Source organism: Dryobates pubescens, chromosome Z (assembly GCF_014839835.1).
Source record: "Dryobates pubescens isolate bDryPub1 chromosome Z, bDryPub1.pri, whole genome shotgun sequence".
Taxonomy (NCBI): Eukaryota; Metazoa; Chordata; class Aves; order Piciformes; family Picidae; genus Dryobates; species Dryobates pubescens.
In genome coordinates, this window is record NC_071657.1 from 138,652,702 (window position 1) to 138,670,003 (window position 17,302).

Sequence of the window (17,302 nt, forward strand, 5' to 3'; positions counted from 1 at the left end):
TTTGGCAACAAACAATGATCAGATTGGCTTAGCCACCACTGAACAGCATGCATCAGGCTGTGCTAATCTGGGAAATAAATTAACTGAACTGTATTTATGGTCTCTTTTAGTTCAGGTGAGTCCTGGTGTTTTGATGCTCTCAAGCTGTAAATGCTTACTTCAGCCTCAATTTTTTCTAGCAGAGTACATGGATTATCAAAGGTATTAATAATTCAAATGTTTAATTGAAGCTCCACCAGTCTGTGCTGTATCACCAGAAAATCTCAGGTCTGCTGCTCACTTTGCAGAATCACAGTATGTGAGGGGTTGGAAGGGGCCTCTGGAGACCATCCAGCCCAACCCCCCTGCCAGATCATCACCTGAGGCAGGTCACACAGGAACACATCCAGGTGGGTTTTGAATGTCTCCCGTGAAAGACTTCTCTGGGCAGTGAAAAAGTTTTCCTTATGTTCACATGGAATGTCCTCTGCTCCAGTTTGCACCCACTGTCCCTTGTCCTCCAAGTACCCTTCTGATACTTAACAGTGGCAAAAATCCACTGCCACTTGTTTCAGGACTAGCTTATTAAGACAGGCTTGGAGTACTTTATTTGGCTCTATTTCTGTCTCCATGGATTCTGTTCAGTTTTCCTGAGCACCCAAGTGATCTGCCCATTTTTCCACCAGCAGCCCTTCCTATAGCTGTCCTCTTCCTGAGCTGGCCTAGACTCCCCCTGGAAAGTTGTTTTTGTTTACTCAGAGTGATGCTGAACATGAAGATGCAGCACATTGTCATACTCTATATGGTGAGTTACCTTTGCAGTACTTGAACCTTTAGGACCAGCAACTGTGTTAGTGGAGGTGCCATGATGTGGTCTAACCCTGAGGACAACTTCAGGAGCTGGGGTTTTTTAGCCTGGAGAAGAGGAGGCTCAGGGGAGACCTTCTTGCTCTCTACAACTACCTGAAGGGAGGTTGTAGCCAGGTGGGGGTTGGTCTCTTCTCCCAGGCAACCAGCAACACAACAAGAGGACACAGTCTCAAACTGTGCCAGAGGAGGTTTAGGCTGGTGGTGAGGAGAAAGTTCTTCCCAGCAAGAGTAATTAGCCACTGGAATGTGCTACCCAGGGAGGTGGTGGAGTCACCATCCCTGGAGGTGTTCAAAAAGAGACTGGATGTGGCAGTTGGAGCCATGGTTAAGTTGTCAGGAGGTGTTAGGTATTAGGTAACAGGTTGGACTTGCTGATCTCTGAGGTCTTTTCCAACCTGGCTGACTCTGTGATTCTATGATTCAACACTCAGCCCTATTAATAGGAAGGACCAAGAGTTCCTTACTGTGATCACCGCTCGAGGAGGCCTCGGTACTCTGACAAACTTTGTATTCTGCACCCGTGGCTGAGACACTGTATTGATACTGACAGCAGTCAGGTTGCTCCTGGGCACGGGCTGCAAGCTGTCTGGAACAGGAGGCGACGGCGGCCCGCTGTTACTGGAAGTTTCCTGCGAAGTGAAACACCACCACAATCAAAAACCAGCACTACACACAGCTCCTCTAGAGGACATAAAATCACACCATTCCACACACATCTTGCAATTTGGAACATGGCAGACCATGCCAGTGTGTTAGACAAACCCTGGACCTCTGCAGTGATAGCAGAAAGGCACACAACAATGTGCCTGCTCATCAGAGGTCAGCTGCAAAAGATCCACCACCTTTTCATGAGATCCAAAACCAAGCTGAATATTCAAAGCCACAAACCTTCTCAGCCAAACCTCCAAAACACACACTCACACACTAAAAATAATCAACAGCTCAGGAGAAGTTCAGCCCTCACTCCTTTTGCTGGAGGGATGTTTGGTGTGGGTGTGTTAAACCATCACAGTTAAGTGTCTTGTTTCCTAACTGACAGCTGACACTTTTTGTCAGTGCTGGAATCACTCAGTTTTCAGTACCTTGGAGTTTCATCACTGCTTCAGAAACAAAAGATAAGCTGCAATTCACAATCCCATGGGTGTTCCTGAGGGCCATTTTCCTTTGTCTCTTTTGGAAGGCAATGGAAATGCCAATGATTTCTTTTTTAAAGTCATCAGGAAAGCAGCATACAAAAGCCTGCAGTCCTCACTTAGCAGGTCATAGATCAAGATTATCACAACCATGATCAAGTGGCTGAAGCACCCTTCTTACAGGAAAAACTGTATGTTGGAGTTGTTCAGCCTGGAGAAGATGAGGCTCCAGGGAGACCTCATTGTAACCTTTCAATACTTAAAGGAGGTCTGCTAAACAAATGAGGACAATCTTTTTAGCAGGACATTCTGTGGTAAGGCAAGGCACAATGGTCTTGATTTAAATGAGAGTAGATTTAGGTTTGATGTTAAGGTAGAAATTCTTCAGTGAGGGTGGTGAAACAATGGAATGGGCTGCCCAGGAGGGTGGTAGATGCCCCATCCCTGAAAGCATTCAAGGCCAGGTTGGATTGGACTCTGAGACCTCCCTCCTTATTGCAAGGGGACTGAACTAGATGGCCTTTGAAGGACCTTTAAAAATCCCTTCCAAGCCAAACTATTCTATGATTCTACTCTATGATTGCTGCCTAGATGTTTACATTCAATAGAGAACGGAGTACCTCAGATCTGAAAGCTCGTTTGTTAGCTAAGGACTTGAGTAATTCTTCTCTTAAGAGCATCTCCTCTTCCTCTTCCTCATCAGCAAATGGAGGTTTTGGTGGCTGTTCAGGTTCCTCAGGGGGAAGAGGTGGAAGGGGTGGAGGTGGCTCAAGAGATACACAAGAAATGCCCTCCATGTAAAGTTGGCTCAAAGATGGTACAGGCTGAGATTAAAAAAAAGAAGAAGCAAACAAACAAGAGTTTGAAACACCAAAAATTACAACTCCTTCAGGACTTAGAAGACATGGAGATCTAAATTATTTCATGGTTTAAAAATCTAAATTTAATCCTAACTTTATCATTAGAAATGAGACTTATCACCACTTTCAAAAGCACAGCCAGTGCAAGGTTACTTACTGGAATTGGAGGTGGCAGTGGCAAGGAAATTGGTGGTACTGGAGGAGGAAAATATCCTATTGGACACTCAAAGAAAGGAGGTTGCATTGGAGAAGCTGCTGCAATGAAAAAAAGTTTGGGGGTGTTGAGAAATCTGGCAGATGATTACTCAATGCCAACTCAAGCTTATACTTTAACCATTTTAATGAAGCAGAGGGAAGGGACAAATGTTTTCACTATGCACCAGTTTGAAAAGCAACACCAGCCACAGCACAGTGCATTTATTTCTCAGATGTAAATATAACAAGGGTAGTTGCTTGTCCTTTTCCTGGTTTACACACAAAATGCAAGTACAGCCAAACAGTACCAGTCAGGTAATGATATAGAATGATTGAGCTCTCCTGTTTCATCTGCAAGAGTCTACCTTCTTCAGCCTCTCAACAACACAAATCAGGACAGCAGCAGACCAAAGGCAGAGCTGATGCTGAATCATGAAACATAAAACTCGAGTTTAAGATGCTTACATGTTGGTAACAGCAAGTGCAGTATTTCAGCAAGCCAATGTGTATGGAATGTTAACAAGAAAGGAGAGGAGGAGAGGGGGGTGAAAAACAGAAGGTGAAAAGCAAGAGTGTAGTGGTTTTACATCACACAATTTGGAATTTACCCTGAATCAAGTAAACAACCACACTCACTCAGAGTTTGGAGATTGCATGAAAATAATGTTCACAAAAGTAGATGAAATACCAAGGGAAACTAAATAGGAAAGGTAATAAACATATACATACATCTAGCCAACAATAGTCCAGACCCGCCCTGGGAGCCCCCTGGACACAAAGCCCAGAGGGCTGCTGCCAACTAACAAGTTCTCTCTTTCTCTTCACAGCCACTGTTTCTTACCATAACCCAAACACAAACGAGCAAGCAAGGTCAAGAGTGACAAAGAGGAAAGGAGCAAGAAGAAGAGAAAGAACAAGCTGTGCTCCAGACTATACAGAAAATTGGCAGACCAATGGAATGGGATAAAGAGATCTCCTTATGTTCTATTCAGCCCCCTCGGGGATTGTCTATCCCCCTGGACTCTCTCAAACTCTCCTGAAAACTCCTGTTTACAATTAGGACATTAATCCTTAAACCTGCACCAAAGAGGAATGAAAATGGCCATCAGAGCAGTATGCTTACTGAAGTTCTCAACACACCATGTGTTGAGATGAAACAAAGAAACCTGAATACCTTACCCGCACTTCAAACTCAAAGTTATTAACTTCTTTGGGCTGGAAACAACCTCTGAAGGCATATTCCCCTGCACAGGCACTCAAAGAAAGGCTACCCCCAAAGCAAAGTTGTTAAGGGCTTTGTCCAGCCAAGTTCCAAGTATATTTGAGGATGGAGATTCCACAACACACCCACGATAACCTGGTCTACTGTTTGACCATCCTCTGTTAAAAGTTTTCTCTTGTGTCTAACTAGAACTTCCTTTGCTACAATTTTTGTCCCTTGTCCTTATGTCTCACACTCCAAAGTTTGCCTCAGTCTTTTTTAACTGTAAACTAGGTAGTTGAAGACATCAGCAAAAGCCTTCATTAGCCTTTTCTTCTCAACACAACTCCGCTCTTCCAGGCTCTTTCCATAAATCAAGAGCTCCCTTCCTCAATGAAATTTATGAAACCCAGGCCTGAAACAGTTTCCCCTCAGTAAAAAAAGCTCTTTGATAAACTCCTAGAATGTCACTATCTTTCTCCTACCATGAAACCAGAAAACTAATGCAGTCTCTGAGCTTAACAGCCCCCTCCAACCACCCATCCATTACAGTCACAGTGCTACAACTCAAGACTGCAGTTTGCCTTTATCACCCACAGCCACGCTGCTGACTCACATTCATGCCCACTGCGACTCCCAGGCCCTTCACTGCTGTCTATCCAGTCAACACCTTGGGGGCCCTTACTTCCTATTTCTACACAGCTTCCTGGAAACCTAGGAGAAACTCTACAGTACTGCATTGAGAAGCATCTAACCTTCAAGCCCTCCAAAATACTCCTACAGCACAGATAGGAAAGAAAGCCAGAATTAAACAGGATAATTAGCTCCCCTTAAAGTGTCGGTTCTGTAGCTGGCACATCTCAAACCACCACAGACTTTCTTTCTAAAATGAAAGATCACTTCTTTTTTTTTCCCCTTTTAAACCAATCACCATATAACTGTAAGTAAATCTTACCTGGAGAGTTAGTTTCACTATCTGTATCCATAGCAACTTCATCATAATTATCATATTGATATATACCTCCTGCACTGTCTGTCGACGGCTTATCCAAAGACCATCGCAAGTCGGTGTCTGAGGACTAAGCACACCAAGAAAAGTCTGGGTTATTTAGCTGGCCTCCAACTGGCAAACCAACTGAGACTGGAATTTCAGAAACAGGCCCTTGTAGTGTTGTCTTCTAATTGCTTTATTAAAAAAAAAAAAAACAAACTAAAGATTACCTTTAAATCAAATCCACTGCAGGCAGGGGCTTGAGAAATTATCTCTTGGCAGAGGGGGAGGGGGTGGGAGGGTGTCACAATACATGAGCAATTCTTAAGTATCTCATAGAATCAATAGGGTTGGAAAAGACCTCAGAGATCATCAAGACCAACCTATCACCCAGCACCTCCTGACTAACTAAAGCATGGCTTGAAGTGCCACGTCCAGTCCCTTTTTGAACACCCCCAGGGAAAACAGGTCATTGTCAATCTGGTAAATGGCCATGGTTGTGTACTTCTGAAACACTGCAACAATTAAATCCTGTTATTATTTCTGTCATGGCAACTAACAAGGGCACTTGGAACTACCCTTGTTAGAAACAGCACAAAATTACACAAGGATCAACTTCACTAAGCCAAAGGTTAGGTGCTTAGCTTAAACCGTGTGCAGATTGTTCTAAGGCTGATGTGTCCAGTAGAGAATCCTCTTACTGTCCCAGGAGCCAAACACCACACTGAAATGTGCCCAGAGACTCTTAACTAATCAGATTGCTTTAAGAAGGCCTAATACTACATGGATGCCAAGAGATGTTCAGTGAACAGTGAAAATACACACAGCAGGTAAGCATGACTTCAACTCTTCAGTCTGTGCCTTTCAGAGGCATTCAGTAGGTATTTGGGCAGCTTTTGAAACTTCTACTGCTTACACTTACAGCCTCAATTTTACTTATTACAAATAAGACTCTCCTACAACATGACCCCAGGGAGGGAGTCTCAGCCCCTTTAGTTGCAGTTTCATTTTTCCTTATAGCACCAACAGCTCCAAGCACTTAAAGCATCTAGCTTGGCCACTGGAACATGCTGCCCAGGGAGGTGGTGGAGTCCCCATCCCTGGAGGTGTTCAAAAAAGGACTGGACATGGCACTTGAAGCCATGGTTTAGTTGTCAGGAGGTGATGGGTGACAGGTTGGGCTTGATGATCTCTTTTCCAACCCTAGTGATTCTATGATAGCTGCAGCAGCTGTACTGCTTCCGTGTCAAAAGAATTTATGCTGACACAGTCATTTTTTCTGTTATGTACTGCTTTAGAGGCAGAACATTGGTGATTCAAGTGCCTTCTGCTCATCTCAAGATGAGTGAATGAAGACAGCCTACCAGTGCAGCATGATGACCACTGCAGGAACCCTATGCCTTCATAAATTGGACAAAACTGCCATCCTGTAAAGAGGCTGAAGTAATCAGCTTGTGAGCCTGGGCATATTTTGCACACTGACAAACTAAAAAATACTACAAAGAAACCAAACCTCAGGTGACATTTTGAAAGAGGCAGGCCACTGAAGTGGTGCAGACACAGAAGGTTTGAAAACCTGAAGACAAAACTGCAATCTAAGAGACAGAAGCCAAGTTTGGTTGGTTGGTTTGTGTGACGTTAGGACTGCTTTTGCATCACAATGTTCAAAATATCTTCAGGAGGAAAATGCTTTATGACTGACCTGCAAACATACAGCACTGATCTCACCAAACCCAAAGGCAATGTCTGTCTAGCAAGGAATTATTGCTAGCAAGGAATTATTGCTGTCCACAACTCCCCGAAGGGAGGCTGCAGCCAGGTGGGGGTTGGTCTCTTCTCCCAGACAACCAGGACCAGAATAAGAGGACACAGTCTCAAGCTGCGCCAGGGGAGCTTTAGGCTGGAGGTTAGGAAGTTCTTCATAGAAGGAGTGATTGGCCATTGGAATGTGCTGCCCAGGGAGGTGGTGGAGTCACCATCCCTGGAGGTGTTTAGGAAGAGACTGGATGAGGCACTTAGTGCCATGGTTTAGTTGACTAGATGGTGTTGGGTGATAGGTTGGACTTGATGATCTCAAAGGTCTCTTCCAACCTGGTTAATTCTATTCTAAAACATTGAAATACTTTTTGAGCTTTTTTTTTTTTTCCTTCTTCAGGAAGAGATGGGAAAGAAGGGACATAGAAGAAAAATCACTCCAGAATCCCAAACATAAAACCCAAACACCACAACAAATTTGTTACCCTGCTTCTCGATCTCCTCTTTCCTCCAACTAGCTTCATGAATCGATTGTACTGCTCTTCTTGATTTGAGAGGTCCCTAATTTTTCTGATTTCTTCTTCTCTCTTTCTTCTCTCCTCCTCCTCCTCTTGTTTCCTCAAGTCTTCCTGACGCCTGTCTTGTTCCTTTTGCTGCTGCATCTTCTTGGATGTCTTTGTCTGTTGTTTCCTCACGTTTTGCTTGGCTTTAAGAAACAAAAATACACACCATCAACTCCACCGCACCCATGTGGCTCCTCCTAATCCTAGATTCTTCAAGAGCTTTGGGCAGATGTATGGGCTTTTAAAAGGATTAAAAGCTCACTGCCCAACATCTCACACAGCATACCATGGTGAGGTTTCTCTTTGAGGTCATGCCATTGAGAGCCATCTCAGTACCAACCAACTTCTTACCTGTAGCACTCGGTTTTTTTGTTGAATGTGCCTTCGTACTGGCTTTGACTTTCTGTGTAACACTCTTTGTTTTGGTTAATTTCTCCTTGCTTTCCTTCATCACCTGTTGCTCTTTTTGCTGCCATTTTTTACTAGCAGACTGTAGTGCAAGAAGCCTAAGTTGCAATTCAGACATCTCCTCCTCCTCATCAAGCAGCTTCTTCAGAAGGAAAGAGAAGAAAGGATGATGATAATAAAGCCAAGAAGTGTTTAACAACTAAATTGTTTCTGCAAGTTCATGAAGTCTGTCCCAAAGTTAGTTACTAAAAGAAAGCTTACCAAATCCTACTACCTAGCTAGGTGTTATTTAAGAATGGACTGTTTCTATTCCTGAAACATTTCTGGATCACAATTAAGGAAAAGCCACAAGAGTATCATAATGCAATTATGTCTCATCTACCCAGGAATACTTTCTTACCTTCTCAGATGTAACATCTGAGCTGCTAAGCTTTCTCCCTGAACCTTGTCCTTTGTCTTCTGTACCTTTCAAAACAAAACCACATTTGAGTAAGCTGTTTCTCATGAGACAGAAATACTTTGCACCAACCTGCAGAATTTAATCCATACAAACATATTTTATCAGTATCATAGGTGCACACAGAATAGCAGCTGAATGTGTAAGATCACACCAACAAACGTTAATACAAACTTGGCAGGTCTGACGAAAAGCACACCGCCATGGCACCGTGAGCCTAAGGCAAGACTTGTCATTTTGTAATGATGTCTTGAGGCTGGGAAATCCCCCAGCAGCAGAGAAACAGATTTGGAGACAAGAGCTATAGCAGAGTTCTAGCCACCTGTTTCATGCTACCAGCCCGTGTCAGCTGCCCTCCTGAGCGTCTCAGATTCCGCTGGCAGCTATTTTGAGCAACTGGTCAGCCTTAGGCAGAATTAAATATAAAGTTCCACAGCTGCAGTGAGAACACCCATTTTCCTATGGAAATGAGCAGCAAACTGTAATGCTTTCCTCCCACACATTAAGATCCCAGGATGTTAGGGGTTGGAAGGGACGTTCAAAGATCTTCCAGTTCAACCCCCCTGCCAGAGCAGGACCACAGACTCCAGCACAGGTCACACAGGAACACATCCAGACAGGGCTGGAAAGTCCCCAGAGAAGGAGACTCCACAACCTCTCTGGGCAGCCTGCTCCAGGGCTCTGGGACATATTAATTTCTTGGGAGTGTCCAAAAGCCATCTATTCACCTGATAACAAAATGCATATATACACATAAGTATGTATTTCATATGTAATATACAGAATGTGTATCATGTTAGTGTGTCATTTAATCAGAGCTGATCACTATTAATCATTGATAGCTAAAATACAATTAAATAGCTTTTACATAGCCATACATAGACATGTTTATCTGCATCAGAAGAAGGCAATAAACGTTTAGGGAGCAGCATGGAGAGATTAACTCCCACAACCAAGCTGGTAGAAAGATTGTTTTGCTTTTTAAATAGTTCTTTCTCCTGCCTTTCTGTGTTCTCCTCATGAAGGCTACTGATTATTCTTCTGTGGTCAAGATCTGTTGATTTTCCCCCCTCACACCTCCCATTAAAAAACTGTATTACCTCTTAAACAATATCAGCACCTATTTTTCCCTTTTTATTAATGGGAAAGGCCAAGCAGAGGAACACACTTAGAACAAGGGGATTTTACTATTACCAGTTTTTCACTTATCAGTTTCCTTACAGGCTTCATCTTTCTGAATTCTCATTCTGAAGTTATGTATCAGTCATTCTGACTTGCAGTGCCCTGCTCCTCCCTTTCTTATGTTCCTCCTGATTACTCACTGGTACTCCATCCATCCATCTACTGCTTTGTCTCTTTCCCTTCAAATTGACAGTTGACACACGTTCACAATCAGAGTGAACACTTGCTAGAGCTAGATGAAGCTGCAGAATATGAAGTTTAAGCTAGCTGCTTTATTTTGCTGCAGATCTAAGGACTTCTACCTCAGGTCAGCTGGACACAGTAACTTGCTAACTCATTCATGCATCTGAGCAATTATGCTCTTTGACCTGCAAGCCCAGAACTACCTAGGCAAAACATTTACTTCTACTCTTTGGCTCCTACCCATCCTTTCTCTTTTGGGGCCATAATTTCTTCACTATTCATATCAATAATGACCAAAAATAATTCTGGTGACAAATTTCTCATAAAGCTTGCTGTGTTGAAGACAGCACATAAGCAAGATGAAATGTTAGCAAAAGGTCTGTCTAAGTATCTTTTCAGCTAAAAGCATAACTACATTATGCTTCTGTGGGGGGGAAAAAAGGCAACAAACCAAAAAACTTGCAGTGAAAGCCAATGATTTCTGCTGTGAACAGCAACTAAAGCCTTCAAGCCTTGTCCTCATGCTTTCTGCCAAGCTACCAACTAGTCTAAGAGAACCAAACACATGCTTCCAAGCATGCTCACAGAATTCAAGGAACTACCTCAACCAAGAGTTCAGTACATAAAATCTATAGTTGGTAATATTTTGGTTACAATTAGTATTTCAATTGAAGCAGTATCTTCCCCAAAACCAAATAAATCTGATAGACAGTGGCAAGCACAAAGAACTTTCCAAGCAAGAACAGCTCTGCAGGTACTTACCTTGGCCAGATTCTGCGCCATCAGACTTCTGTGACGACTGTTTTGTTCCTTCTTTGCCTTTTTTCAATCTGCTCCTCTCAGCTGGAGTAGGCAGTTTCTGTCTGAGAGGTTTCAGTTCAAATGCCTGGAAGGCCATAACCGGATTTTTCTCCTCAGGAGATACTTCTTTTATCGCATCCGTTTTAATACTGTCATTTTCTACAGTCACCTGGTCCTCAGTGTCCACTGGTTTATCATCGTTCTGTTGTTCATTTTCTTCCCTGTTGCTCAAAGCCAATCTTTCATCTTTATTAATGTATTCAAGCTCTAACTGTATCTGCTTATACTTCAAGAGCAAATCCTCAAAGCTTTCTTCCACCGAGTTTTCATTTTTAGAAGAGTAGCTCTGCTTTCTAGACGGGGACCTTCCAAAAGTTTTGGCTGAGTTACTCGTCAAGAAAACAAAGAAAAGAAGATGCAGAACCTTGAAACAGTGGCAATATTGCCACCAAAGACTAAATCATGTCAAACAGAACTTAAGATCATTCTCATGTATTTTACTTTTACCTTAAAGGTAGTTTGAAAAACATGCCCTATAAATACAACCAAGTACGAAAGAGATGTGTCCTTTACTACACACTGACAAGCTAAAACACCCAATTCATGACAAGAATGTCATGAGTTACTGAAGCCTTGTCTCTTGCTCACACCCTCCTCCCAGAAACAACAGCAGTAATGCTGACAATCACAAAAGTGATCATAGAGTTCAACCACCAACCCATCAGTACCAAATCCATTACTAAACCACACCCCTAATTCAATCATCTCCCTAGGCAGCCTGGTCCAGTGCTCGACAACCCTTTTGATGAAGAACTTTCTCCTAATGTCCAACCTAAACCTTCCCTGGTGCAACATGAGGCTACTTCCTCTTGTCCTGACACTTGTTACTTGTGAGAACAGACCAACAGCCAACTCGCTAGGATCTCCTTTCAGTCTGGAGAAGAAAAGGCTCTGAGGAGACCTAATTGTGGCCTCCCAGTATCTGCAGGGGGCTACAAGAAGGCCGGAGAGGGATTTCTCAGGCTCTCAGGTAGTGATAGGACTAGGGGGAATGGAATGAAGCTGGAGGTGGGGAGATTCAGGATGGATGCGAGGAGGAAGTTCTTCCCCATGACAGTGGTAAAGCCTCGGAATGGGTTGTCCAGGGAGGTGGTTGGGGTGCCGTCCCTGGAGGTGTTTAAGACCAGGCTGGACGAGGCTCTGGCCAGCCTGATCTAGTGTGGGGTGTCCCTGCCCATGGCAGGGGGGTTGGAACTAGATGATCCTTGTGGTCCCTTCCAACCCTGACTGATACTATAATTGCAGAGCAATACGGTCTCCCCTTAGCCTCCTTTTCATCCAGCTAAACTGTTGGGGTTTGGTTTCAGCAAGAAGGGACATGGGTCCCAGGAACACCTGTGCAAGCCAGGCCTTGAAGGACTTTCTGTTATTACTATAGCAATGGAGTAGGAGTTGTGGAAAAGTTCTGATGCTTGGTAGGCTGAAGTCAAGCTGCCCCTGAGAAGGAAGGCAAACAAGATAAGGAGTAGGCGAAGATCTGGGAAAAAGAGCAATTAGAAAATTCCACAGAGTAGTGAAAACAATTATGTAACCTTTATAGAAAGTAACCAATAGCATGTGTTAAATTAGAATAGAATTAACTATGTATAAGATAAGACTATAAGTAATGAGGTGTGGAACAATAAAGTTGGATGATTACTATCACTCATATTGAGTGCTGTCGTCCCTGTCTCCGTTCTCGTCACTAAACAACCTCAGTTCCCTCAGTGGCTCCTCAAAGGACTTGTTCTCTAGCATGTTTCTGAGCCTTCTTCCCTTTCTCAGGACCCACTCTCAAGCACCACAATGTCCTTCCTGAAGCCAGGGGCTCAAAACTGAACATAGTAGGCTCCCTATCACAAAAGGCAAGTCAGACTTCCAGAGTTTGTAGCTCCAGTATTTACTTCCTGCCTGACATTCTAAAAATAAAAACCAGATTAAATTTATTCTCACTCATTTCATCCTTCCATAAAATGCTAAGGTTAGCCACTGTGCAATTACACACTGCAGTAACTGTCGCTCAACAAGCAAGGTAAGGCCCAGGCTAATCAACAACTGAAAGAAAGTGACTAAAGAATTGCAATTAAAACATTCAAAACCAAACTGTTAAGAGGAATGGAAATAACTAATTACACAGCAAAGGCTGTCTGTCACACCCAAGGGATAGATTTTTTGACACACAGTCCAAAGCAAGCAATGGAAATATTCTTAGGCAACTGCAGAGAGAACAAAAGAGCTCACTACTAGAAGTTCACTTGCTCCAGGGGACATCTTTTAGGACACCAAGTCAGGTTTGACTCATTTGACTTTCAGTATTAACCCTGCTGTGACAGCAGACAGCAGCTGACTCACCCCTGGTTATGCAAAATGCTTTTTCATCAACGTCATCTCTTAAAACAATAAATGCAGTAAACCAAAAGCCAAAACAGGTGCCCTCTGAAGGCAGGCAAACTGAATCCACAGGAAGAGGAGCAGAAACTATTCAACTTCATAAAATCCAGAAGGCAACTGATCTATAAATATGCTGAAGAAAAATAAGATCTGTGTGCAGTAGGTTAGCCCAATTTAATCCCACCACATTTTTCCTTCCAAAGACAAGTGGGTTTGTGATCCTGGGAGTCACAGCAAAGCCTCAAGCTAGTGAAGTGACCTCAGCTAATTTACAAAATTTACTAGATATTAAAATACTTCAATAGAATTGGGTAATAAGACAAAGCTTTTGAGTACAGAATACAGAATGAACCAGGTTGGAAAAGACCTCAGAGATCATCCAGTCCAACCTATCCCCCAACACCATCTCATCAACTAAGCCATGGCACCAAGTGCCACATCCAGCCTCTTTTTAAACACTTCCAGTGATGGTGACTCCACCACCCCCTGGGCAGCACATTCCAATGGCCAATCTCTCTTTCTGGGAAGAATTTCTTCCCAATATCCAGCCTAAACCTCCCCTGGCACAGCTTGAGATTGTGTCCTCTTGTTCTGCTGCTGGAGAAGAGACCAACCCCCACCTGGCTACAATCTCCCTTCAGATGTAGATAGCAATAAGGTCTCCCCTGAGCCTCCTCTTCTCCAGGCTAAGCAACCCCAGCTCCCTCAGCCTCTCCTCACAGGGCTGTGCTCCAGACCCCTCCCCAGCTTTGTTGCCCTTCTCTGGACACCTTCCAGCAGCTCAACATCTTTCCTAAACTGAGGAGCCCAGAACTGGACACAGGACTCAAGGTGTGGCCTAAGCAGTGCTGAGCACTGGGCACAATGACTTCCCTGCTCCTGCTGGCCACACTGTTCCTGATGCAGGCCAGGATGCCATTGGCCTTCTTGGCCACCTGGGCACACTGCTGGCTCATGTTCAGCTGCTGTCAACCAGTACTCCCAGGTCCCTTTCTGCCTGGCTACTCTCCAGCCACTCTGGTCACATCCCTCTCTTAGCAGACAGTTATTTCACTTTCCTGGAAGAAATACAAAACCCACTTTTGGCCACAAACCTCCCTGTACCAGTTAATGTCTCCTCTCAAATCACACACAAGTGAAGTACATCCCTACTCCATTAATATTAGCAACATGGAGGTACTTTAATATTTAGGAATAGTGTAACATTGCCTCTTCCAGGTGGCAAGGATATGAAAAACCCAGAAAAGAACTTACACTGAGAGAAAAATCACAAGCCTTTCTTAACCACATGATCCATAAACAACTAGTGACTGTCACTTATTAAAAGGGCACCAGCATTAGAACCTTTACCACTTTATAAAACAGAAGTGTGCATCTTAACAGTCGGGGGGGGAACACAAATTCTCTGTTTCCAAATGCTCCTCAATTACAATGGAAGTGACTAGATGATCCCTGACTAGATGGTCCCTTCCAGCCCTAACAATTCTATGATTCTGTGTGTGAAGGGTCCCTGCCCATGGCAGGGGGGTTGGAACTAGATGATCCCTGAAGTCCCTTCCAGCCCTAACAATTAATTCTATGACTCTAGATCAGAATTACCAAGCATTGCAAGGTCTGTTTGGAATGATCTGCTTGATGTTACACAGAAAGCAACCATTTTCTAGCACTCAGCAACACTGCCAATGAAGAGACTCAAACTCTATTTTCAGCACCAGAATAGTCTCACTGTGCAACCTTGGCCAAGTAACATCTTCACCCACTGCCTCTTGAGATAAGATCCTTGAGTGACAAACTCTGATGAGGATATCACTAATGCTGTGACTTTACCAGATGAGACTAAACAAAATCATCTCTTTATCATTGTTATAGATTCCATCCACATTCCAAAAAAAAATACTCATGAGATAAGTAACCTTGTACATGAAATATCATAAAGATCCAACAAGTAGCTTTCAAAACCTTAAGTGCTGGAACAAGCAGGGAAAATTCCTGCTCCTGTGATTAACCAGCACATTCAAGCAAACACCACACATCCTGTCCTATTTGCACAAAAGACAATAAAACACTGCAAGGCTTTGGAGAATAGGTTTTAACCACTAGTTCTCCCACCCTGGGGTTGGTTTTTGTTCTTGCTGGGGTTTTTTTGTTTTACTTTCTCCACATTCTCAGTAGCAGGCAACAATGCAGTTGCATCACGTCTCAGTAGGAGGCTGCCCCCAAGCTATACTTCGCGCTAATTCTTTACATCTTCTTTGCCATAAAGAATCTGAAGAACGAGAGGAACTTTTTCCAGCAGTTCTGCAGTGCCTAATCCTCAAAGGAGACAACAGAGTGACTCTTAAAATAAGCAACTGTGGTAAACGATCTGCAAGGAACGCTGAATATGGCTTTAGAGAGAAACAGAGCCTTCCTATTACCCAAGCTCCCATACAAACCACATTCCGTGCACACAATCCCAGTTCAACTTAGATTTAGCTTTAAAGTTAGCTTCGACTATGTGAAAGGAGCCTCTTAAGGGCTGGACAGCAAAAACGAAAAAACAGTGTATCCCTCGTTGCCCAATAAGGGCACTTAACAAGCTTAGGGTTTTAGCTTTACGACTATGACACTTTAATTATATACTTTAAAACTGCCACACGAAAGCCTGACCCTACTGCACAATATTTGCACTTCGGGCTAGAAATCAGCCACCTGAGACCCAATCAATTAAAAGTCTTTGTTTCGGGCTACGTTTTTTAGGTTTTTCCCTACACAGGGCTGATCGTCCCGGTTGCAAGCCAGGTCACGGCACTAATCCGGCTTCCCAGAAGCCTCTCCTCGAAAAGCAGGACCTGCTGCCTCAGCCAACCCCTGGGACTGGAAGGGGAACCTCCCTCCCCGCTACCCCTAGAGGAGTCCTAGCGCCAAAGCAGGAGAGGAAAGCGCCCCTTCCCTTCCCTTCCCTTCCCTTCCCTTCCCAGGGCTTTCGGCCACGCAACGCGGCACTGACACGCCCAGGCCCGTTCCACCAGCACGGCCTTCCTGTCTCCGCTCCTTCTCACGTCTCAAGGATACACTTCCGAGGCGAGGGCTCCCTCCAGCCCTGACCGCTACCGAATCCGGCACCGCCTCCCCCTCCGGGTGGCCTCCCGGGAGGGTTACCTCCCCGATCGCCGCCACCTTGACTCCTACCCCAGCGCCCTCCGCCCCTGTAGGGCCGGCCTCGGAAGCGGAATTGGTCCAGGGCGTTGTGGCTTCGCTCCCAGAAGGAGAGCCGGGGGCCCGTGTCGGAGTGCGAGCCCGGCGGCATCCGCGGCGCCGGCATGGGCGGCGGGTGGGAGCGGAACGAGTCCTTGGGCCGATATCCGCCGTGGCCGTGCGTGTGCCCCATGTCCGGCGGGGGCTGATGCCGCGATCGGGAGAAGGGCCGGCCGGAGGAGGAAAGGGAGATGCCCCCGCGGAGGCCAGGCGGCGGCCTGCGCCTGGAGTAGGGCCTGCTGCTGACGAGGCCGCCGCCGGGCTCGGAGCCGCCGCTAGTGCCACAGGGCCCGAAGGCGCTGTTGTCATCGTCGCTGATTTCGCCGTCTTCCAGCTCCCCTTCTTCCTTCGGGGAGAGTCTGCTGGGATCCAGCGCCGCCTCCGCAGGCGCGGCCGCCGCCTCCGCGGCCGCCATGGGGCCCAGGCCAACGATCTCAGCGAGGCAGAGCGCGGCCCGCCCCAGCCGCTCGGGCGGTTTCGTTTCCTGCGCAGAGCGGCCCCACGCCTCGCCGCGCCGCGGCCCCCTCCCCGCCGCCCGCCTAGGCTCTCGCGAGACCACGCCCTGCGCGGGAGGGGCCGAGAAGCGCGCCTCACGGCAGTGAAAAAGGGCGGGGAGGGAGGGCGCGCGGCCTGAGCGCGGGGCAGCCTGGGGAAGGGAGTTCCCCGCGCAGGCGCCGGCCGCGCGAGGCGCGGGGCGGGAGGGCCGCGGGCTCGGCGCCGATGGGAGCCCGACCCGCCGGGCTGGATGAAGGAGGGGAGCGAGGCGGCTGCCATCTTGCTGCAGGGACGTGAGCTGGCTGGGAAAGGACAGTGGCGAATCGATGCTGACGGTCTGCGTGGCGCCGTCCTGCGCTGCTCTCTGCGAGAAGATCGTCGGGGGCCGCTGTCCGGAGCGGCACAAACCGTGGCGCCTCTGCGGTGCAAGGCCTGCAGGCTGCTCGTGTGGGTGCTTATTCTCCTGAGCCGCAGAGCCTTTCCTCAGTGGTGGGGCCAGGGCCCTGTTAGAATCACAGAATGATCAGGGGTGGAAGGGGCCTCCAGGACCATCCAGTCCCAA

The 17,302-nt window shown here is 45.9% G+C and overlaps 1 protein-coding gene across 1 annotated transcript in view; it reads right to left on the minus strand.

Annotated features, from left to right (window-relative positions):
* ZFC3H1 (zinc finger C3H1-type containing) overlaps positions 1–16,788 on the minus strand; it is a 48,959-nt gene extending 32,171 nt beyond the window's left edge. The window contains exons 1-9 of the mRNA XM_054178972.1: positions 16,063–16,788; positions 10,540–10,959; positions 8,356–8,420; positions 7,899–8,097; positions 7,470–7,690; positions 5,194–5,317; positions 3,000–3,097; positions 2,603–2,806; positions 1,314–1,478 (exon numbers count right to left, since the gene is read on the minus strand). Of these exons, the coding sequence (XP_054034947.1) occupies positions 1,314–1,478; positions 2,603–2,806; positions 3,000–3,097; positions 5,194–5,317; positions 7,470–7,690; positions 7,899–8,097; positions 8,356–8,420; positions 10,540–10,959; positions 16,063–16,660 (2,094 nt within the window). The 5' untranslated portion in view covers positions 16,661–16,788. The remainder of the gene's footprint in view (positions 1–1,313; positions 1,479–2,602; positions 2,807–2,999; positions 3,098–5,193; positions 5,318–7,469; positions 7,691–7,898; positions 8,098–8,355; positions 8,421–10,539; positions 10,960–16,062) is intronic.
* Between the last annotated feature and the right edge of the window lie 514 nt (positions 16,789–17,302).